This window comes from Bos indicus, chromosome 1, assembly GCF_029378745.1.
Source record: "Bos indicus isolate NIAB-ARS_2022 breed Sahiwal x Tharparkar chromosome 1, NIAB-ARS_B.indTharparkar_mat_pri_1.0, whole genome shotgun sequence".
NCBI lineage: Eukaryota > Metazoa > Chordata > Mammalia > Artiodactyla > Bovidae > Bos > Bos indicus.
The window spans coordinates 97,835,019-97,859,279 of record NC_091760.1 but is presented as its reverse complement, the minus strand read 5'-3'; the positions used below and the strand labels follow the sequence as shown (position 1 = coordinate 97,859,279).

General features: G+C 39.5%; 1 protein-coding gene across 1 annotated transcript; it reads left to right on the top strand.

The window, feature by feature from the left end:
- The first annotated feature begins 9,361 nt into the window (after positions 1–9,361).
- On the top strand, positions 9,362–23,949 carry SAMD7 (sterile alpha motif domain containing 7). The gene is made up of 7 exons (XM_019967833.2): positions 9,362–9,447; positions 10,702–10,826; positions 14,292–14,370; positions 15,627–16,255; positions 17,236–17,357; positions 19,919–20,029; positions 23,773–23,949. The coding sequence occupies exons 1-7, from the start codon at positions 9,362–9,364 to the stop codon at positions 23,947–23,949; spliced, it is 1,329 nt and encodes a 442-aa protein (XP_019823392.2).
- The last annotated feature ends 312 nt before the right edge of the window (positions 23,950–24,261 follow it).

Genomic DNA, 24,261 nt, shown 5'->3' with positions numbered 1-24,261 from the left:
TATCTTCACACTAGAAGCCTAAAGCATTACGTGTAACACAACTTTAATTTTTTCATACTGAATTCTTATTTTGTACTGTCCACTGGTAAAATTGTAAGAAATGGTAAAATAAGGATATTCTTTTTCAAGACTTCAGCTGTTTCTTTAATAAAAGAACAGGTCTATTTCAAAATTCCATATTTTCTCTTTCTATAGATTGCAGCTCTCGCACTGACTATGAAAGATTTTTTCACTGTCTATAAGAATTAAAGTACAATTGTCAGTTCTAGAAGCTTCTTCCTTAAAGAGGCTGCCATCTTTTGTTTAATTTTGCAGGTCTGTGGAAAGTAATTTATTTTCCTTACTTGCAAAAGAAACTTTTCTACTCAAAACCTGTTGATGATATAAAGCAGTTCTGCTGCCATCAAAGAAAAGCTTATTATTTATTCACATAGTATTTTACTTTTGTGTCAAATTGAAAAGTAGCATTAACTGAATGCTCACAAAGCATCTTAAAGGCTAAAGAAGGATTAAAGTAAAGGCTAAACTCTGAGACAGGTTTATGTACACTATTGTGCATTTTCCTGGGGCTTAACGTCTTTTCTCCTATCTGTAGAGGATATAGAGGGCAGCGTTTCTGTGAAATAGGACTAATCAACTTAGTTGAGTTTGTATTTAAAGGAAGGTGAATTAATTGAGCAGCCTGACACCCTTGTTAGATGTGTTTTTCAGCCTGCAGTCAGAGAAGCTTCTGCAACTGAAAGACAGTCTCTCGAAGTTTCTTCCATGAGCAATGTCTAAACCAAGACATCTTCTCGGTGGATGTAAGTACACAGGTCGACACACTGATTAGTCCAAACTGAGGCTGGGTACTTTCAGAAAACAGGTTTGCCTGTAAAAATAAATGATCAACTTTATCTTAAAAGGAACACCAGTTCTATGTTGGTCTAATGAAAAATGAAAACATAAGGAAATATTCTTGTGTTATTTTTGTATAAAAACTATCAACAACATTCGTCCTCGAATCATTGGGTGTACTGTAAAACGCAATACGCTTGGGAAAAATAATTTTTTATAAAGAAGTACTTAGATTTATCTATACATTTTATTGGTTTCATTATTGACAGTATGTTTAGCTAAAAAGTTCTTATTTGGCTCAAGTTACTAAAGAGTAAAGTTGCTATACTGCTCCTGCCAAATAAATAGATATTGCTCTGGTTTAGTTTGTTTTTGTTTAAGTAAAAGTAAAAGGAAGATTATCTGAAATAAAGTTACTTCAAAGTTGCATGTAAATTTATTGTTAAGTGTTTTATCATCTTTAGTAGGTTAAGTACCTGCTTCTGTGTGTTACTGCTATATGCTTACTCCCCATTCTTACTTTAATGACCTCCCATTACTGCAGATAACTATATACAAAAAACTGTCATGATGTATGGACCATGAAATGACAGAGTTGAAAATTTGGGGGAAAAAATAATTGAGGAACAATCAGTGATAATCATTAAAAAACATCTCTTATGTTAATATTTCTTAACTCTTTTAAAAGATCTAACTAAAATATCTAAAATTCAGTTCAATTATATGAGAACTGCTAGAATTTCACTGTATGTACAAATTTACATATAGTGGGGTTTGCTTCACAATCTTTTGAAGAAAATGAACATGATGTATATAAACTATAGAAAGTGAAGTCGCTCAGTCGTGTCTCACTCTTTGCGACCCCATGGACGGTAGCCTACCAGGCTCCACCGCCCATGGGATTTTCCAGGCAAGAATACTGGAGTGGGCTGCCATTTCCTTCTCCAGGGGATCTTCCCAACCCAGGGATCTAAGCCGGGTCTCCTGCATTGCAGACAGATGCTTTACCGTCTGAGCCACCATCCCTCTTCCCCATATAAACTATAGTAGCACTTAAATTATGTGGATTTCAAGAAGAAAAGACATTACATAATTTACACATGCTTAATGATGAAAAAAACTTACCCCTTTTCATTATAACACTTAAAATAGCCCTAAAACATTTCAATTCAAGAAGCCATGGATGATCTGATGACAATGAGCTTCCACAGTGAAAAGAAATAGAAGGTGAGGATAGCACGCCCAAGCCATCTGTCTTTCAAGGACTCTTTCTAGGGAAGTGCTGTGATGTGATGCATTTAGAAAAGTGCTAAAGTCTATGCCCTCAGGAAAAGTGAAATATCCTTCAGGGCCACTGCCAGCTGCCTCAGTGTGAATTGTTTTGTTGGGGGTACTATTTGCCACTTTAGCGTTAACTCACTTAACAGAGAAAGTGCTTATGGTTTTTTAACACCAAAATTAAGCCTATTGCCTTCTAAAGGAAGATGTTAGCAGTGTAAATCAAACCAGTGGAAGAGAAATCTCTAAAATTCTCCCCTGTCCTCAGCAAAGATGAGGCGGGGAGGAAGATATGAAGAGACCAGAGTCAAAAGCTCATGACAGAAGGCTCAGAGCTGACCAAGAAGCCAGATTTGCATTGTCAAAATTGCCCAAAGGAATGTTTCACAATGGAGAAGTCTAATGTTCAGTTTTAAGTTGTTTTTGACACATCCTCTCCCCAGTTGGCCAAGACCTTGGTAAAGTCAGCAACACACACATGTTCCCTTGCACGAGTGTTTTTGTGTGGATACTAAGGGAAGTGGACTGCGTTCTGAATCAGTGCAGAGCAGACGGGAGAGAAAAGCTAAGGGAGTAGACAGGGAGCCCCACAGGGGCATAAACTCAGAATCCGAGCACCCACCCAGATGAAATCTCCAGGACTGGGCAGAGCTTTGGGGAAGATGTAGGGTGGGGGCTGAAGGCGACATCATCAGCTGCTCAGGTTTTATGGAGCAATGTCATTCATCCTGTTATCAATGAGCATGCTGCATGCTTGGGTTGAAGATATTTTAAATGTATTTCTTCTACTTCAGATAACTGCTTGGATAATTTCAGAATTCCCATGTAATCTTCTCAGGAAATATATGTATCTACATTTAGAAACAGTCAAATTTTTTTTAATTTTTTAATTTAATTTTATTTTATTTTTGTTCTTTTTTAAAAATTTTATTTATTTTAATTGGAGGCTAATTACTTTACAGTATTGTATTGGTTTTGCCATACATCAACATGAATCCGCCACGGGCGTACACATGTTCCCAATCCTGAACCCCCCCTCCCACCTCCCTCCCCATACCATCCCTCTAGGTCATCTCAGTGCACCAGCCCCAAGCATCGTGTATCCTGCATCAAACCTGGACTGGCGATTCGTTTCTTATATGATATTATACATGTTTCAATGCCATTCTCCCAAATCATACCCCTCCCCTCTCTCCCACAGAGTCCAAAAGATTGTTCTATTCATCTGTAGAAAGTCAAATATTTTATGCCAATTATCCATCTAGTTTTAGTTTAAACTTTATTTCAATTAACAAATGTATTTTGAATATCAATACAATTATCTTTATTTTATACAATTAAACAAGAATTAAATAATTATTTTTAAAAAATTTTCCTATGGGTTATAAAAACAGACTCTTCATTTCTATTTCTAACTGTACTTCTAACTATATCAATGAATACAGTTACACTTCTAACTATATCAATGAAAAGTTGCTATGATCTCTCTTCTCACAGCTAGGTTTTCTGCTAAAGGTATTTGATCATGAAGTGCTTTGGGGCAGCTCTCTTGGCCTTCTTAATTAAAAAAAAAGATCTCCCGTTTATTACTTTAAAATACTGAAAATATATTTAAGGGCATGTGAATTACACTTTAACATTAACATGCTTTTTAGAACTCACATTAATATAGGACACCTAGAATAGTAAATTTATGAAGCTACCAAGGATTGTTTTTTAACTTGAACAAAAGACCTCTAAGAGTATCTCCCTCTAGTTTTAGTTTGTATTTATTTTTCTCAGAATTGTAGAAATATTTAATTCTACTGATCACCTTTCAAATGTAAAAACTTACCTACTATAGCAGTTATTTAAAATTTAATTTATCTTAATGAGTATAATTCCAGGATTCATGCATCATACATGCAACAAGTATTCTGTATATAATTGTTCAAATTTTCACTTTCAGTTCAGTCACTCATTCGTATCTGACTCTTTGCAGCACCATGGACGGCAGCATGCCAGGCCTCCCCGTCCATCACCAACTCCCAGAGTTTACTCAAACTCTTGTCCATTGAGTCGGTGATGCCATCCAACCATCTCACCCTCTGCCATCCCCTTCTCCTCCCACCTTCAATCTTTCCCAGCATCAGAGTTTTTTTCAAATGAGTCAGCTCTTTGCATCAGGTGACCAAAATATTGGAGTTTCAGCTTCAGCATCAGTCCTTCCAATGATTACTCAGTACTGATTTCCTTTAGGATGGACTGGTTGGATCTCCTTGCTTGTTCAAATTTAGGGTTGGCCAAACTTAAATTGTACTGACTGTAACAAATGGTCAGAGTAAAGCCATGTAAAGAAATGTAATGAAATTGGCACCTGGTTGCTGTGCACAGGCAAGCATTGTCAGTGGTAGGAGTGCTCAAGTCAATATCTGCTGATTCGGCAAGGGCTTTAGTTCACGGAGTTCATGTCTTACTACTATTGCCCTAATCAGTTGAGACAGAATTAGCACTGGCTAAATCGTCTGTGTGCTGCCTGGAGGGGTTTGTTGAGGGTAAGAGTCTGAAGACAGGGATTAAGGAGTCTTCATCCTCCTAAAGTGCTGGACATCCAGGATTAGAGCTCTAGGTCAAAGAAATCCAGCCCGAATGCAAACCTAAGCATCAGTGCGTTCTCACATTGGGGATTACCAGACACGCTCTGCATTCAGAACAGATATCCCAGTCTATACTTTGACTCAAGAGCATTTCATCTGCCACAGCAAAGTGACCTTGGTTCATAAACTGTCTACATGTAGAAGATGGTACCCTGAAAATGTGAAAGTTAATGTTTAAAGACTTAGGGGTAGATCCATGACTGAGGAAGTCCAAAATGGTGAGTTTGTAGAAACACACATTTGGAGTTTCAAATATTTATCTACCTGGCTGGTACAGTGAAAGATACAGTCAACCCCAGAATATTTCCTTAGAAGTGTCCAACTCCATTTGCTTTAAAATATAATTTGGTTTAGAGTAGTGAAGCTGTTCTATATGAAACTATAATGGTGGGTTCTTCTTGTTGTTATGTAGTCAGTCAGTCGTGTTTGACTCTTTGTGACCCCATGGACTATAGCTTGCCAGGCCCCTCTATCCATGGGATTTCCCAGGCAAGAATACTGGAATGGGTTGCTATTTCCTTCTCCAGGAGGTCTTCTCAACCCAGGGATCGAACTTGCCTCTCCTGCTTGGCAGGTGGATTCTTTACCACTGAGCCACCAGGGAAGCATGTCGTTATACATTTGTCAAAACCCAAAGAATGTACAACCCAAAGAGTGAGCCAACCCTAAGCTAACCTATGGACTTTTGGTAATAACGATGTGTCAATGTAGGTTCATCACTGTAAAGAATGTAAGACTCTGGTGCAGGCTATTGATACTTGGGATGCTATGCATGTGTAGGGGAGAGGTACATGTGAATTCTTTCTACTGTCTACTCAGTTTTGCTGTGAACCCAAAACTGCTCTAAAAAATAATGTCTATGTAAAAATAAATAGAGATATAATTATAAATATATACATATATGAAATTTGGAACATTCAAAAGATAACAGGTACAACATTTAAAGGTCCCTTCATCCATTCAGGCTGCTATAACAGAATAGTATAGTCGGGGTGGCTTATAAACCCAGAAATTACTTTTTCTCACTTCTGGAGGCCAGGAAGTCCAAGATCAAGGCACTAACAGATTCAGTGTCTGGTGCGGGCCTGCTTCCTGGTTCAAAGATGGTCTTCTCACTGTGTACCATGTGGAGGAAAGGTTGAGGGAACTCTCTGAAGTCTCTTTTCTAAGGGTACTAATTCCATACATGAGGGCTTCACTCTCATGACCAAAATCACCTCCCAAAGACCTCACCTCCAAATACCATTGTTTTGGGGGGTTAGGTTTCAATCTATGAATTTTGAGGGGAGACATGAGGTCTATAGCACTGGGCAATGGTTTTAAAACAAAAATTAGGGCATCAAGAGTTGTTATAGCTACATGTAAATAAGCACTTGCTGACAAGTGTAAAGATGAACAGAAAGTAGGGAAGCCAAGTAGAGCCAGACTGTCGCATTCAGGGGTAGTAGATGCCAATGACTCCTTGCCCTCCCCAGGGACTTTCCCGACATAGAGACTTTTCCCCCGACTTTGGAATAGTTTACATTTTAAGTAAAAATTTTGTAGGCCAATTAAAAATAATAAATTACCATATCAGAAGGGTTACAAAATTTTATAGATTATATTCAATCCCCCTGGTGTTGCACAAAAGGAAAGAAAGCAGACCCAAGCCTTGTGGAATCCAGAACAGGTATGGTACCAAGGAGGGCTTTGGATGAGACTTGTCTCTGATGCCTCACTTCTTCAGCTCCATGGGCCTGATACCCGTGAGTTCCTCACTTGTTTCACTGAACACATGAATAACTGAAAAAATCATGCTGTGTGGTTGCAGACCATGGACCCTACAGAGCCTTGTAGAAATATGCCTCTGCCTGGCGAATCCGGAGGTCCAGAAGAAAGGCATTTGTGTCGATTATCCGGTGGAATGACATTGGAAGGTAATTGCCTGGCCTCACAGAACCACGCATCGTTGCTGCCTTACCCCGTTAACATTTCTGAGTTCACCTGTAACCACAGAGGCCATATCCCATCTCAAGCCCCTGCCTCTCTCTGCTTCAGACTGAAGGCTTTCACCCACACTGTAGGAGCTAGTTGGATCTAGCTTAGACATACCCTGGGTGCAAGGGAGAATTATGCCCTCTAGCAGGGGCTGACAGAAATCAAAGGGTAAAAAAAAAAAAAAAAAGAAATCAAAGGGTAAATGGCCAACTCCACGTCTTTCACTGGGACAGTTATGAGGTGTGTACACAATTTTTTTCCCTTAGAGTATTCCCAGCAGGTTTGCCCATAGTGGTAACTCACACTTTAACTCACCTCTTGGGGGCTTTCTTCCCTCCCTAGTCTCACTCACCCACTCCCTCATATAGGCTTCCTGGGATTCCCCTCCCAATGAATTGTGACTATGTATTTGTGTGTGTGTGTGCTCAGTCGTGTCTGACTCTTTGCGACCCCACGGACTGTAGCCCTCCAGGTTCCTCTGTCCATGGGATAATTCAGGCAAGAATACTGGAGTGGGTTGCCATGCCCTCCTCCAGGGATCTTCTTGACAGAGGAATCAAACCCTCTTGCATCTCCTGTATTGGCAGGCAGATTCTTTACCACTGCACACCTTACCTGCATTCAAGTCCTTGGCCCAGCCTGCTTTGGAGGAATGCCAAAGTGAGATGATCTCACCAATTTTTGGTTAACTAATCTCCATGGCACTTCCCTGTGGTAACATGTGTAAGGTAGCAGGGTGGTCAGCCTCTAGGCAATGCTTGCTCTGGAGGGATTTTGTACTGCTCCCTTTCTTCGTTCTCCTTCCAAATTTGTCTCAGGCATCTCATAACATGCAAGATGATCATGGTATGTTGTAGCTTCAAAGATTCTGTCTCACTCGTAGGTAAGTTCAAACTTCTACCAGAATCTGTCAATTCATGACACAAATCAATGTTCAGTAATGTTTCAAAAGGAAACATCAAGTTGTGTCCTGCGTTGTTGTTGTTGTTTTTTCCCCACAGTGAAAGAACAGAGTTCTCAAGCCTTTATTAAAATTACTTTTCCAAAAACTGGAAGAGCCCACTACACCCCGGCCACTTAGTACCAACTGAGCAGCCTGGCTTAGGCCATTGTTCTTTTGTATAATGAACTATGGGGAAAACGATGGCTGTGCACCAAACCTCAGATATGGAGGATCCAAGCCACGGAACAGCGTCCTCACCAAAGATGCAAGCCCACAGCTGATACACCTGGCCTGTGTTCTTTCCTGGCATCTCACCCTGGCTGGCAGGCATCTGGCAGATATTTGTATCCTGAGTCTGACTGGTCACTACCCTGAGGCCACTGTCAGAGAGGAAATTATATTGGCCTCCCAGATACACAATGAAAATAAATCCACATAAAGAACTTTTGAAAAAATTTATGAATGGTGAAAGTCAATGTTAAGTGACCTATGGACTTGAATTTCCAATTTGATCAGTAGGTTTAGATCTAGAAAAGAAGCCGAAGAAGTGATTGCTTACTTGCATGCAAGCGTGCTAGGTCACTTCAGTCGTGTTTGACTCTTTGCAACCCCATGGACTGTAGCCCGCCAGGCTCCTCTGTCCATGGGATCTCCAGGCAAGAACACTGGAGTGGGTTGCCATGCCCTCCTCCAGGGGATCTTCCCAACCCAGGGATCAAACACACCTCTCTTGTGTCTCTTGCATTGGCAGGCGGATTCTTTACCACTAGCACTAGCCCGACCTGGGAAGCCCCAATTGCCTACTTAAATACCATGTTATTTTTAGTTTTGGAATCATGTGAATGTATTAACTATTTTAAAAATTAAATATATGCACGAGAAAGAGAAAAAGAAACATCACTACTTTGAAAAGTTAAAACATTTTCTTCCTAATTTCCTTTTTTTTTTTTCAAAAACAGTTGTCTATCTCAATATTTTAAAAAGTAACAATTGAGGATGAAGAAGCTAAAGTGACTTGTTTGACTAGCACTCTTTTAATATTTTAAATTATTCAAAGAATGTTAATAATTAAGAAAATATAAGACAAAATTTTATCTCTTTTACAATGGTCACATTTTCTGATCACTAGGTTGTAGATAAAGTTATGAAAGCTTGTGTTTATATATTATATGTTTGGATATAACTTGTTTTAGTTAGACACAGTCTCGTGAAATCAGCCTCTATTCACTTTAATTAGATGTATTTTGGGGCCTTTAGGAAGATTTTCCTCCTCTCTTCTGTTTTAATCTTTTCAAATTTAACATATGGGAGCATACATTTGTGCCTCAAGAAGTATAGAAATCAAAATGAGTTGTAATAAAAGAAAATGGTATTTCTGGAATCTTGCAAAACTGGTTTAATTTTATTACTGGTCGTCGTATAGTATGGTATTTGTGGACTCTCCAACAAATTCCAAGGCCACACAGAGTTCAACAATTGTATCTGGGTGCTTACAATCGAGGGGTTTTTGTGTAACTGAAAGCTCGGTGTAGCTAGTCTTCCCAAGTATTGGGAAAATACAAAAGGTGTTCATCATTTCAAGAAGAATTCAGTCTGCCAAAAAATGGAGGTCTATGTGAACATATCTATCTTTTATTTATTTTTTTTAGAACTCCATCAGTGGCGAGAGATATTGATGATAAATCCAATGATGGCCATGAACCCTTTACTGCCAGCATCAGGGCAGCAGAGAATTCCAGTGATTCCCTCACCATTTGAACCTCCAAGTGTGGATAGGTATTCCTCTCCAATGTGATATTCTGGTCTAAGGAGAAAATGGACGTTACTAAGTTTTCAAACGCTTTAACCTCAGTGTTGTCTTATAGTCTAATGTTATCTCAAGGAACTGTGGTGTAGAAAGTCTGGGGGCCACATCTTCAACAAAGTTCCCATCACTTACCCTCTGAAGCCTCTTTGACACCATCTCTCAGTAAATAGCTAATGAGCACCTGCCATGTGAAAGGCTTTGCATAGGTACAAATGTGGATGGGTAGTGCGCTAGGGCTGCCATAACAAAATATCACAGACTGGGTGGCTTAATTTTATGTCTCACAGTTCTAGAGGCTAAAAGTCCTAGATCAAGGTGCCGGCAGGTTTGGTTTCTCCCAAAGCTTCCCTCCTCAGCTTGCAGACTAGGCTGCCTTTTCACTGTGTTCCCACATGCCTTTTTTTCTGTATGGCAAGCACTTCTGGTGTCTCTTCTCTTTCTTATAAGGATACCAGTCCTACTGGGTAAGGGCTGCACCCTTATGACTTCATTTAATTCTAATTACCTCCTTAAAGGTCCTATCTCCAAAACAGAGTCACATGGGGTGATTAGGACTTCTAACATGTGGATTTTGGAAGGGGACACAATTCAGTCCCTAACAGTGTGATATCCTAGGTTTCCTGTGATGGAAGAAATCTTTCTTTGCAATAAAAGTGAAATTATCAGTATTTTGGTTATACATTCTGGCACCTTCCTATTTTCTTTTCTTTTGGATATATATTCTGGAATCTGGGGAGGAAGTAAAATTCATTATTATACTTGTTCACAGGGCATGAACAATAGAGTTGGATTTCTAGAGACCACTGAAGTTTGGTAAATCATCCGTCCAGGTAGTGACTGATTCCAGATGGCAAAACTCAAGCCAGAGTGTGTTCATCAAATGAGGAAAGACTGTTATGGTCAAGAACAGTATATAGTCATGAAAAACCAAAGATTGGTATTGCTTTGGTTCGATCATTTTTTCCCTAACATCCCTAAAACTTTCCTGCTTTCTCTGTTATGTTGTCAGGTGAGTCAGCCCTTCCCTACTAGAGTCCTGCCTCCCCATTTTTCTTATTATATTTCTTCTTAAGCCAATAGAGATTGCAGGACTTTCATTCTTCATTTGGGGAAGAAATGATAGAATCCCATATGGCAATTAAAAAAAAAAGCTCACTGCCTATGCAATGGAAACTTTGTACAAATCCATTTTCATTTTATCTATTTTGTATCTTTTTCCTTAGAGATTTATTGCCTCCTACTGTAGCACCAGCTGACCCAAGACAGTTTTGTATTCCTTCCCAGTTTGGATCTTCAGCTCTAGCAAATGCAAATACGCCAAACTTGCTGTCCAATCGTGTCTATTCAGGTATGAGAAACTGATGTCTCTCATCTCTGGAACCACTGTGAACTGAATTGCTGCATTAAGCTTGCCATGAAATTTATTGCTAAATTTTGGAGGCGAAACTATATGGTGATAATGCTTATAGTTTCTACAATTATTACCTAGGTTTAAATCTTGGCTCCACCACTGTGTAAGTTGCTTAACTCCTCAAACCATCAATTTACTGATGAATAACATGAAAATCTGCAATTAATATCTGTCTTACCTTACAAGGAACTGATGAAGTCATAAGGAGATGAGATCTGAGAGTAAAAGGCCCTGGGGCAGTTTATACTTGGTCTGATAGGCCAGTAAGAACTTGCTTTCTACTTGGGAGAACAGGGAAAGCTCTTGAGGAATCTGAGCAAAGGAATGACATGGTCTGACTTACATTTTACCAGGATCACTCTGGCTGCTGTGTTAGGGACAGACTTGATAGGATTCAAGTTCTGGAGTTAAACTGATGGGAGTTGATGGGCTATTAGAATAGTCAAAAGATGATGATGGCTTGGCCCTGGGTGGTTACAGTAGGAATAGTAAGAAATGGTTTGATTCTGTAAATACTTTGGAGGGAGAAACAACAGGATTTGCTCAGAGTTTAGATATGAGATGTGAGAAGAGGAGAAGTGTTAAGGAAGACATCAAAAATTTTGGCTGAGAAATGGGAGAGGGGGAGTTGCTATTCATTGAGTTGAGGAAGACTGTGAAAGGAAGAGTTTTGGGGTAGGAGAGATAGCACAGGCATTTGCAATGCCTGCCTGACAATCAATAGGAGATGTCCAGAAGGCAGCTGCAGTCTAGAGAGGACATCTGGAGATAACCTGGAAATGTAATTTTGGAAATCATCAGTATATATGAGACTCGATGAGATCATTTATAAAGTGAGTTAAAAAGGATGAGTTAGAAGTTAAAAGGATGACCCCTAGGACACACCAACAGGATCTAGAAGATGAAGAGAGATATAGAAGGAGCAACCAGTGGGGTGGGAGAAAACCCAGGAAGGATAGAGGCCTGGAAGCCAAGGGAAGAAAGTGCTTTTAAGGAAAGAGTAAGCAATTGTGTCAAGCATGCAGCTCAGAGATCAAGTAAGACGAGGACCAAGAATATATGATTAGATGTGGCTTTGCGGAGGTCATTAATTATCTAAATAGCAGCAATTTCAGCATAGTGTCAGCAAGAACATGAATGTGGGGCTCCAGAGAGAATAAGAGGTGAGAATTTCCTCACAAGTTTGAAGATGAAACTGATGCATCTTATCTTCTCAAAACTGTATTCAATGAGTTTCTGTTTGCCCCGGTTCTCCAATTCCAACAACTCTTGATAGGAGTAATGTGAGTAAAAAGCCCGAGACAAAAAGAAATATGATTGGTGCCAGGGCCATTGAAGACGCAGGCCTGCCTGGATTTGAGCATATTACATACCACAGTGCATGGATCCACTTTGATGAGTCTGAGCAAGGGTCAGATCTGAAACTGGACACACTCACTGGGTGTGACAGCCCCAACAGCTGAACCTGGATGGTAGCCCCCTCTGGCAGCAAAAGCCCAGGGAATACATAGCCCAAAGTTATAGGTAACAGATAAGCAGACCTGTGAAATAGTTGCATTGGTGACCCAGAGAGAGTTTTTTAGTGGTTAAAACTCCAAAAACTGCTAATAGTTGGATACGAACAGGCAGGCTGACAACCTGTCCCAGGTACAGAGGTCAGTCTCCCACCCCAAGGCTGATGTGTAAGAGAACAAGCAAGAGCAAGGTAGGGCCTCAGTCCTATAGAAAATGAGCTACTAAGTTAAGTTAGCAAAAGAGAAATTGAGACAGGAATCAATTTCAAAAATTGGGATGTTAGGTAAAGAGTGTGTTATTACAACTGGACTACACTAAATTTGATGTCAACTATTTAAGAAAGAAAAAGAAACTTGAAATAGATTTGATGAGTCCAGATTTTACAGGATGCTAAGATCTAGGTGATGAGACCTGTGCCCTCTGCACTGGTCTTTTTACATGACGTTCTCTGCATCCTTGGGGATTAGCCCATGGGTTGGCAATTTCATGCTTGCCTGCTATCTCAAGGAGCATATCTTGAAACCACTGAACTACAAAAACATAGAGTTTTAGAGTCAGAAGAAGTTTTAGAGGTTATGTCATCTAGCCTCTGAATTTTACAACTGAGAAAGAATCTCATAAAAATAGATACAGTATGGTGTACTTCAAGATAGGTTCTTATTAACAGGAGTTTAAAGAGCTCTGCTAGCTTGGTGCAAGGCAAATATAAAATCTGTTCTAGCCTTCATGATACTAGCCCTCTTGTTGGGAAGAACAGATTTATACATGAAAAACTATCATTGAACAAAACTATGTATATCAGTGTCATTTGTGTGTCTGTTATTGTTAGAGTGTGGTCTGTAGACCTATGCTGGTCTGAGAAGTGTTTGAACAATAAATGCATAGACAGAAAGGTTTAGAAACTTTTACAGCCATTTGACAGGGTAATTTTATGTCTATTAATCTGATCGTTTCAAATTGTGCTTGTGTTCATTCTTGTTTTCATTTCAATTTTCTAAAACATCATATATGTATTTTTAAAGAGTCCATGATGGGTTGGAAATTTTAAAAGAAAAAAATAATCCTTCACCATGGATTATTTGAGAAGCACCAGCGTAGACTCTAAATGTGTTAGGAATCCAGAGAAAGAAAAAAGAAAAAATCAGTGTAAGCATGAAGTTACCAGGCAAGAATAGAGCCTTGAATTCTGATGACGCTGTCATTATTTCAAGACATTTTGAAAGGTTGACACAAAGAACGTAATTGCTGTTCAACTCCATTGAAATTGTTTTGTAAAAAGTATTTGCCTCAGCTGCACCAAAAAGTCAACATGGAGAACTTCGTATTTTATCCCCTTAAATCACTGTATTTATTTCCAGGGATTTCAGTACATCAGGAAGCATTTAGTTACTTTTTTTTTTTAAGTCAACTAATTCTTCTTGCACCCCCCCAAAAAAACCACAAAACAGTCATCAATTTTTACTTCGAAAGCAAGTAGTCAAGAGATCCATAGTTAATTTCATCTTTTTCCTTTTGAAGTATGGTTGGAAAACATTGCCAGTTATGAGACCCATACTTAAAGAAAAAAATTATCTGGGGGATTTCCTGGCAGTCCAGTGGTTAGGACACGGTGCTTTCATTGCAGGACCCCTGGTTCAGTATCAGGGAAATAAGATCCTGCAAGCCATACAGTACAGCCGCTCCCCCCAAAATTATTTAGTGTTATCATGCCATCACCAAAGTGACTCTAAGATGCTGACAGTCATGAATTGACATCATTTCCAACATTGTGCTCAGTTGGTAGTTTTTTGCAGATACTGTTTTAAATCATTATATTTTCTTTTTATTATCTTCAAGTGGATATTTTTAATTTGTTCATGGGGTGGGATGGTGGTTTTCTTGTTTAAGGTTGGGGCATTTTGCCACCTGAATCCGTAAAGGCAATGGCTAGAAGAAATGAAATGATTCAAAGGCAGCATACTGCCAGGTAATGTAACAATCTTGTTTTAATTATTTTCTATTCACTCACTTGTCTGTGTATTCATTTAATATAAATACATATATATGTTATTTATATACTTTTATATATATTCATTCATTTATTATATTTGTATACTGTTGTTTTTGTATATGTTGTTACATTTGTGTATATGTCATTGTTGTTTAGTCGCTCAGTTGTGTCTGACTCTTTGTGACCCCATGGGCTACAGCCTGCCAAGCTCCTCTGTCCGTGGGATTTTCTAGGCAAGAATACCAGTGTGGGTTGCCATTTCCTTCTCCGGGGGTTTGTGTATGTATATTCACTGATTATATACATATACACACACATTCTGATTACTTTCAAAAAGTATTTCAGGAATACTACAAAAAGAGACATATACAAACATGTACACGGGTTGGTTAAAGATAAAAGCAAGATTAGAGATTACACAGTGAAGCTAACTTTATAGATCATAATAATCAGTCGATGTCTCATAATTAAATGCCTACCTATGATTCTTTTGAAATTCATATTGGCAATGCTGTCTTAAATTACTTCAATTCTGCCTGAAGATAGGAGTCAAGCTTGCCAATCCCACTTCAAACTATGCCATCAGAGCCCAGACAGCCCCTCATTAGCCTAAAAGCAGCCTTCAGCAATCAGGAGAAGACAGTAATAATGACCAGCATTTGGCTGTGGGTGAGAAAAGACATCAGAGTCAACTTTCTCATCAGTGGGCACTAAGGGGTTCAGGTGATGACCAATAAGCAAAGTAAAGTAAGCAAAATTGCCAACAAACCTTCCACTCCTCCTCCTTTCCCCTATCCTTACCATGTCATTAATTTTAGCAGTTGAGACCCACTGCATTTCTTGAGTCTCACTAAAATTGTACTGCAACATTTAAAACCTTCTTCCCAGGACTTTAGTTTCTTTGAGGATTAATCTCTGGCAAGAAACTACTCTGTGTTGTGTTCTCCCCATCCCTGCTAACACTGCCTTATCCAGTAGAGATAATGTTCTAAAGACCGGCCTTGGACTTCCACTGTGAGACTTAGCCAAACCTTTCATCCTCTGATCTTACTCTAAACTCTCCCTCCAATGGCTTTCAGGGAGATTTGTGTTTATGCCCAACAAACTTCAGAAAAATGGCCTAAAGACTTACAGGAAAACCAGAGGTACTACATTAGGGAAGGCAGAGGGCCATTAAAAGTATTTTTCTAATGGTTTTCTTGGGTTTATACAATATTTTGTTTTGTTTTTAGGATGGAAATGGAAATGCATGCCATTTACCAGCAAAGGAGAATAGAAAAAGTTAATTCTAAAGGACTAGCAGGCCTAGGGATCCCATTCATTTATGGCTCCAGTATCCCTGTGGGCCCAGCCACCTACCATGGCAGGGGCACGCTCCCAGCCAGTGACCTGCACCTTCACAGAAGCACCCTGAGAAACCTTCAGGGAAACCCCATGATAGTGGCAACTGGTCCACGCTTTACAGACAACTCGGGGCAAAAATGTCGTCGTCTCAGGAGAGGTACCGGGAGTCAGAAAGTTCTAGACAGTGACACTGAGAGTTCTAAAAGTCAAGTAGAAGAGAAGCCCCTAGGCCAAGCCCATGCAGTTCTCTATGAAGAGAACGAGTATACAAAAGACCCAGAAATGGAGGCTCTGGACAATCACACGTTGGGTGAAACCAGTGGAAAGCCAACTACAGCTCTTGCTGACACCTGTGGAGAGCTGGAGCCCAGCCACAGAAAGCCCTGGGGAGCTCAGGGAACTCCCCTGGAAGAAAAGGCTTGGGACGAGGGGAAGGAGAAGCCCTCCGAGCATGGTTTGGCAGCCTGTGGAGAAAAGAATGGGGTGTACCCCCCAGCTCGACGATCATCTCAGCCAGGTAGGTGTCCAGAGGCCAATCCTCAGGAACCACAGGTTGTCAGGTCCGTGAGATTATTACACAGTGATCTGTGACCATTGTGTTTCTTTTTATCCATCCTACTTAGAATTACCCCCTCTTGAAAAACTTATTACATTAGTTCCAATCAGCCATAACAGTGAAATGTACCTCTTTTTATATATTATTATATAGAGAATTTTCAGTGAAGTCTAGAAAGGTATAAATATGGGGAAGGATGGGAAAACCTACCAGAATGTTTAATTAAAATTTTAATCTGATTTAGTCTCTTCAGCACAAAATAGAGGGGCTTCTTTCTTAGAAGTATGATTCAATCTCCCCTGTATTTAAGTGTAGTAATAGAAAAAACAGACAAACAGAATCTCTTTCAATGTTCATTATTGTTATGATACAGTTTAACCTATAAGTGTTAACACACTATCCCCTGCCAAACACACTGAATAGTTTTCTAGAAATTTTTTAGATTAAAAAAATATAAAACCAGAATTTCTTTAGATAAAAATATTTTAAAACACAGGGATTGGGGTATGTGTAATCTAGCCACCACACCAGCTTGTTTCCCTGACAAAGTATTAATTTGCCATTTTGATGAAGATAGAGCTAATTCTTGTATGGCTTAGAGAGCATCATAAATCATGTAACATCATAGAACATGGTGTTAATCTGGAGAATGAAATCTACAGGGTATTTCTATTGAAATCTGAGAGAAGCTGGAACTTTGTTTTTATTTATGATAAGGCAGTCATTAAAGATCCTCTAGAGGAAGAAAAGAAAGGAGACAGCTAAGCTTTTTTAGAAATCATCTCTCAGTAACTCAGTAGCTTTTAAGGGGGTTACATATAGATCTACATCAAGGAGCTGCTCTGTGGTAATAGAATATGCGGCAATTAATGTAACTATATATACAACTGTACTCTTAGCTTCACCCTTGCCCACAAAATAATTTCCTTTCCATTTGAAAGGGACACACGTCTTGCTTACAACCAAGGAAAATCTATCTTTGAATGAAGACATTCAGAAATGGACCGTGAACGATGTGTACAACTTCATTAGCGGCCTTCCGGGTTGTTCAGACTATGCTCAGGTGACGTAACGTTTAAATATTTTTTTAAAGTCAATTGACTTCTTTTTTTAAATAAGACATTTTGAAATATACTTCCTTCATAATGAGTTCTAACTTGGTTTTGAACCCAAAGAGCATTCCTAATAATCTCTTCCTTTTTATGTCGTTGGCTCTCCTGAAACAGAAGCCTCTGATTGATGGAGCTTGAGTCATGTGCCCACACTCCAGCTTCAGGGAAAGCTGGGAAAGCCAGTGTCTGGCTTTAGTTTCAGTCTCCTCAAGACTCCTGAGATGCGGGGATTCTCCCAAAATTAGGAGGTTCAAAGGTCAAACATCCAAGAAGAATGAGAGATATCTACTATATGTCCTATTCATCCATGTAGCAAACATTTTGGAGGCATGTACTTCTGTATCACAAGTTTTAGGTACTCGTCATAATAATAGAAATATGTACTTTATTCTAAAAAGGACAAGAAGGAAATACATTTGAAAAGTAGGAAATTAACTATTTTAAAATTCCATTTTTGTGCTAGGGCAATATGTTAAAATGCCTACACATATAATTCAATCTGATAGATAAATACTATTTTTTAAATTATAATGAACTGCTAGGATAGTTGGAAAGTAAAACCAGTATCACTTATCAGTGATAAAAATGGGAAAATCAGAGATAAAAATGGTGGGTTGGCAAGTTTTTGAGGTTTATGTCAATGTTACATTTTCAAGTATATAATTTACTTTTTCAAGTGATTTTAATAACACAATTCCAAGCAACAATGTACCAACTAAATCTGACATCATTATCTTCGGTTTACATATTAAAGGAAAAGAAAGCAAGAAAAGGACATTATGATTTAACTACATTGTAATTAATTGATGTTAGAGATAATTGTTTTCAGATCTTATTTTGTGACATTTTCCTTCAGTGTAATGCTGTTAATTTTTAAATTCTTCTTTTCTTTTCTTTCCTCTTTCTTTCTCCCTTTGTTCTTTTCATGGAACCAATGGAAAAGTCACAGAGTAGTAGTTAAGAGTATAGCTTATGAAAGTACAAGTTCAAACCCCAGCTTTTCCACTCTCTGGACACGTGACCTGGGACAAGTTGCCTCTCTCCTTGGTGTCTCAGTTTTTTCATCTGTAAATGGGGATAATAGTATAATACTTTCTCAAAGTACTATTGTATTAATGAGTGCCTGACACCTTCTAAGTACTCAATATATTCTAATTTCATCATTATATCTGAGGCTTCTAGAGAAAGCAAAATCTCAAGTTACTTATGAGGCAAGTTGTATTCTTCAAGTCACTTACCTTTTGCATACCTGCTAAAAATATTTGTTCTATTTTTTCCTACTCAAGGAGTATAACCTTATTATTTTATTACTAGTCATTAACTGTAGGTAAGTCACTTTTTAAATTTATCTGTGCCACTTATCAAGTGCCACATCAACCACTGGTACAATGGAGTTACAAAATTCTGATAGCCGGAAACATGAAATCCCTTGTATAACGAATGTTACATTGCTGACTTTTGATGGACTGAATCTGTTTGAACTCGCTATTTTTAATCAGTAAGTGATTCACAGTCATATGCAGTTTATAATAACCACTCTTGTAATAAATAATATTACATGCATTTCATACTTTATAATCCCAAATGTTCCCTCGTGGGTACCAAGAAGCCACATAAACTCAAAGACCCCAAACTTTACTGACTCATTATCTCTTACCAACAGGATGTGAGTGCTTCCTTCCCCACCCCTAGGAGTGGCACAATTATTTCTAGGTGTTTCTCAAATGTGTTTAGGATCAAGTCCTGCTCTTGTTTCCTCACTAAAGTTGGTTCCCCTCCCAGAAATTGCTGGTGTTATCAACAGCTCTCACTTGCATTTTCCTCTCCTCCCTTCACTGCTCATCTAAGGCAGGGCACAGAGGCACTGTGTCTGTAAATGTGAGAATTTGAAATTTGCCTGAAATGGTTTTTACCCATATCCCTTCACTCAGACTATTTGTTCATTCACTGATTTGTCCAAGCAAGGACAATTGCACATGTTTTGTACCAGGCACTGCATTACAGATACATCAGTGAGTAAAACTTGGGCCTGCCCTCAAATAAGAACTATTCCATGTTGAAATTGAGTTCTATATTGAGAGAATTGGCTGGTTTAGACAGTAAAGAATCTGCATGCAATGCAGGAGATCCGGGTTCAATCCCTGGGTCAGGAAGATCCCCTGGAGAAGGAAATGACAACCCACTCCCATATTCTTGCCTGGGAAATCCCATGGACAGAGGAGCCTGGTGGGCTACAGTCCATGGGGTCACAAAGAGTCAGACACAACTGAGTCACTAACACTTTCATACTTTTCACTTTCATAGAATTGCAATGTACTCCAAGGGTTGTTAAACAACACAAACAACACACCATTGGAGCACAGAAAAGAGAGTAACTGAAAATAAGAAATGTTACAATTTTTGTGTCATCCTCAAGCAGTCCTAATGTTTCCTCCAAAGCTGAAAATCTATATGTAAAACAAGATTTTTTTAAAAAAAACATTCAAAGTTGACATCTTTTATGTTTAATAAGGTATTTAAAGATCATGCAATTGATGGAGAAACTTTGCCATTACTCACAGAGGAGCATCTTCGAAGTGCTATGGGATTAAAGTTGGGACCAGCACTGAAGATTCAATCACAGGTATGGTGATTTTTCATAACTAAACATGCATTCATGTTATGAAGCCTAAGAGAAATATGTTCCTTTCTTTGGTTGTAATATTAACGATACCTGTCTAACCTCTTTTCTAAACTTTTGCCCTCTATGGGTGTGGACATAACAGAATAAGGGAACCTGAAAGCATCGGATGGGGCATTGTACACAACCCTAAGTTCAGTTGGGAAGGCACCAAGCAAGGGTGTATTGGGCAGTGTTTAATGACCTGCTCTCTTTAAAAAGGAACCCTGATTCAGTGTTTGTCAATTTCTGTAGTGTAAAATACTGCCTCCATGACTGACAAACTCCAAATGCAACTGAATACAAGATTTGGAAGAGATGCACAACAGCACCCTATTTTAGACTCCCTTCACCATGTGGATAGCACAGGTGTAAACAACCTCAAAAGCAGTGATGATAATAAACAATTATAGTAAAATAAGTAGATAAAATAATTAAGTTATAAGTTTGGAGCATTTAATATTTTGTTGTTCTTTAGTTGCTAAATCATGTCTGAGTCTTTGGGTGCGACCCCGTGGACTATAATGTAGTCTGCCAGGATCCTCTATCCGTGAGATTTCGCAGCAATATTACTGCAGTGGGTTGCCATTTCCTTCTCCAGGGAATCTTCCCAACCTAGAGATTGAACCCACATCTCCTGCACTGCAGGCGGATTCTTTACCACTGAGCCACCTGGGAAGCCTATTTAATATTAATACTTTAGCTTTCTATATAATATAACTAATTGTAACTTTATATAATTTAGTTTTTAATAATGGCATTTTTAGGGTGTCCCTGGTGGCTCAGTGGCAAAGAATTCACCTGCCAATGCAGGAGACATGGGTTCAATCCCTGATCCTGGAAGATCCGACATGCTCTGAAGCAACTAGGCCACAACTATTGAGCTTGTGTCTGCAGCCCAGGAACCACAACTTCTGAGCCCTTATGCTGCAACTATTGAACCTGTGGGCCTAGAGCCCATGCTCCACAGTAAGATAAACCATCGCAATGAGAAGCCTGTGCACCGCACCTAGAGAGCAGCCACAAAGACCCAGAACAGCCAATAAATGTGTAATAATGGTATTTTTAACAATTAGCTGGCAAACTTCTTAAAAGTTTAACAATTGGTCACAAGAGCTGAAATAAGCCATAGCACCCCTTCTCATCACTGCCTCCACTGCTTCATTCTGGCCTAAGGCACCACTGTCTCTCACTGGATCACTGCATTAGCCTTCCAACTCTTCTTCCTGTTCTGCCCCTGCCCACCCAGAGCCTATTCACACAACAGTAAAGAATGATTCTTCTAATACATGACAGATCATGTCACTCTTCTGCAGTAGCTTCCCATCTCTTTCAAAGTCATAGATTATTTGCACTCCTCCCCACCCGTCACCACCCTTGCCTTCCTGACCTCATCTTGACATCTCTCTCCATCAGTTACTGCTTTTGCCATTCACCTCTGGATGCTATTTGAACATCTAGGCAGGCTCCACCTTAGCACATCTCTCTCTGGCTGTGGTGCTTCCCCCACCCCCCAGACAGCCTCATGCTTTGCTCCCTTCATCTTTGCTCCACTCTCCCATCTCAAAGAGGTTTGTGTGGTTCATGCTACTTAAAATTGCACACAGCCCAGCCCCATACATCCTCCTGCCATCCCTTTTTCTGCTCTTCTCTTTTCCCCCATAGCACTTATCACCTTCAATCACACAATATAGTTTACTCATTTATAACCTTTATATTTATTTTTTCTTTCTCTCTGACCCCACTAGAATGTAAGCTCAATTAGAGCAGAGATCTTTATCTGTTTTGTTGACTGAATAATCTCAGAATGTGCAAAACCCATAATAGGTCAATAATTATTTGTTGAAAGAACGAGTTTCCTAAAATCGAAACCAAGAAGCCTCAAATAATTGTTTCAGAATTTATATGGTACTCTACCTATTTACAATACATATTCAGACCAGGTACTGAGTTTCTAAAATGTCCTTCAAAAACCATTTTTTATTTATCTAAACTTTTTAGGGTAAAGAAGTTCTTTATTTCTAATGGAAATACTTTAAGGTTTCCATTGGTGGTGTTTTTTTCAACTTCTTATTCTGGAATAACTGTAGATACAGAAAAGTTGTGAATAGAGTGCAGAGAGTTCACCTAGTTTTTCCCAGTGTTAACATCTTACATAACATGGCACATTTGTCAAAGCTAAGAAATTAACATTGGTACAATATGATATTCACTTTTAAGTAATTTTTCTTTAGTGAGGACACTATATCTCTTGGAATACTTACAAAAATATTGGACAGTTCTTTTTCCTCAAATCAGATTTTCTTTGCTTTGATTTATCACTTTGGTTGGGTTTTTGTTTTGTTTTTGTTTTGGGGTGTTTTTTTGGTTTTTTGTCTTTATAGCGTGGCTGACCCCAAGTCATTCTTAATCTTCTCCTCACTTGCTGTTAACATTACCCCTCTATATCATTTTCATGAGGCTGTAGTCATTTCTTCTGCTCCTGATATATGTAAATGCCTCCATGCAGGCCAACTGAGCTGTTACATCCCAGGCTCCATCTCCCAGTGTAACAAGGCAGGGCTACCACAGAAGCTGTGGGGAAAGGGGAAAGGGAGGGGGGAGATCCCACTGATGCCAGATGTTCAACCAAATAGAGCAGTTACAGAGTCCTTGGGATTGGGATTGCCCAGGGGTCCAACTGAAACAGGAAAAGTGAAAGGTTCTGAGCAACATCTGAAAGTCCCAGAAGGTGAGCAAGCAGGAGTGCATCTCAATTTCCAAAATGGGCATCAAGGGCAAAATTCCATTTCAGCAAGAACTGCTAAGAAGGAGGAAACCCACACTTCAGAACAGAAACCTAGGAGATCGACCTGGACTGAGCACACAGGAGAGGGGTAGGAGAAGAAAACACTGGAATTTGAGAACTCAGATATTATTAAAATGGAGGGAGCTTGGTGTTTGAGTTACAGCAATGTGAACAATATAGAAATCTCCTGGGTCCCCCTCAGGGTCAGGTTTGTGCACAAGCACACTGGTTAGTACCAGGCACCAAGATCCAAGGGCTTCCCTGGTGACTCAGGGATAAAATATCTGCCTGCAAATGCAGGAGACTTGGGTTTGATCCCTGGGTCAGGAAGATCCCCTGGAGAAGGAAATGGCAGCCCACTCCGATATTCTTGCCTAAAGAATCCCATGGACAGAAGAGTCTGGCTGGCTTCTGTCCATGGGGTCTCAAAAGAGTCAGACACAACTGAGCAACTGAGCACGTACTAAGTCCCAGAGCCACCTTATTTAATGTCTCAAAACAAAGCCCACTGAAGGCCAGCTGTGTGCTGAGGTTCTAAACAGTTTCAGCCCCAGCCAGAGAAGGATGGGCTGGGTGCTGGTGATGGTGGAGTCTGGTGTCTGTGGGAACTCTTGTGGAACCCCTGGAAAAGGGAAAGCTGGGGGAATGCTGGGCGAAATAATCATGTGTGCTGATGAACCGCAGCAGGACCAAGAACAGGAATTGGTAAGTTCCTACCATCTCGATACCCAGTTTTACATCTCAAACACTATAATTCTGGAAGAAAAAGCCCGCCATATCCTAGAATTGTGTCCTCCACAATTGTGTAGATGCCCTATGCCTGAAATTACCTCAGCCTGCCTGCCACCTGTGTCTTTGAAGAATATGCTGAGTTATTGAATGGATTCATAGATTTAATTACTATATTTTGTCTTCAAAGGTATCTCAACATGTGGAAAGTATGTTCTACAAGAAAAGTCTTTCACTTCCTACCCACACAAAACAAGCATTCAATCAACCAACAGATACAAACCCTCTTTTGGATTTTAACTCCTGGAGTGATACATTGGACATTCCTTGTTCCCAGAATATGATCGTTCCTAAAGGAACTGAGTGAGATAATATGAGAAATTAAAACCCTCCTGGAGCAAGAACAGTCTTAATTGTTTCTCAAAAATCTCTAGGATATTCTGAAAGGTGTGTAAGAGTTTCCCAGGACCAGATGGAGGCTGAGAGAGAGAGAAAGCCTGTCCACCTGAGCTGTCCCAGAGGGGTCCTTTCTCAGGCTTCAAGGAGTGACCTCAGCTTCAAAGTGTGTGCACGTGTGCATGTTAAGTCACTTTCAACTCTTTGTGACCTTATGGACTGTAGTCTACCATGCTCCTTGGCCCATGGGGATTCTCTAGGCAGGAATACTGGAGTGAGTTGC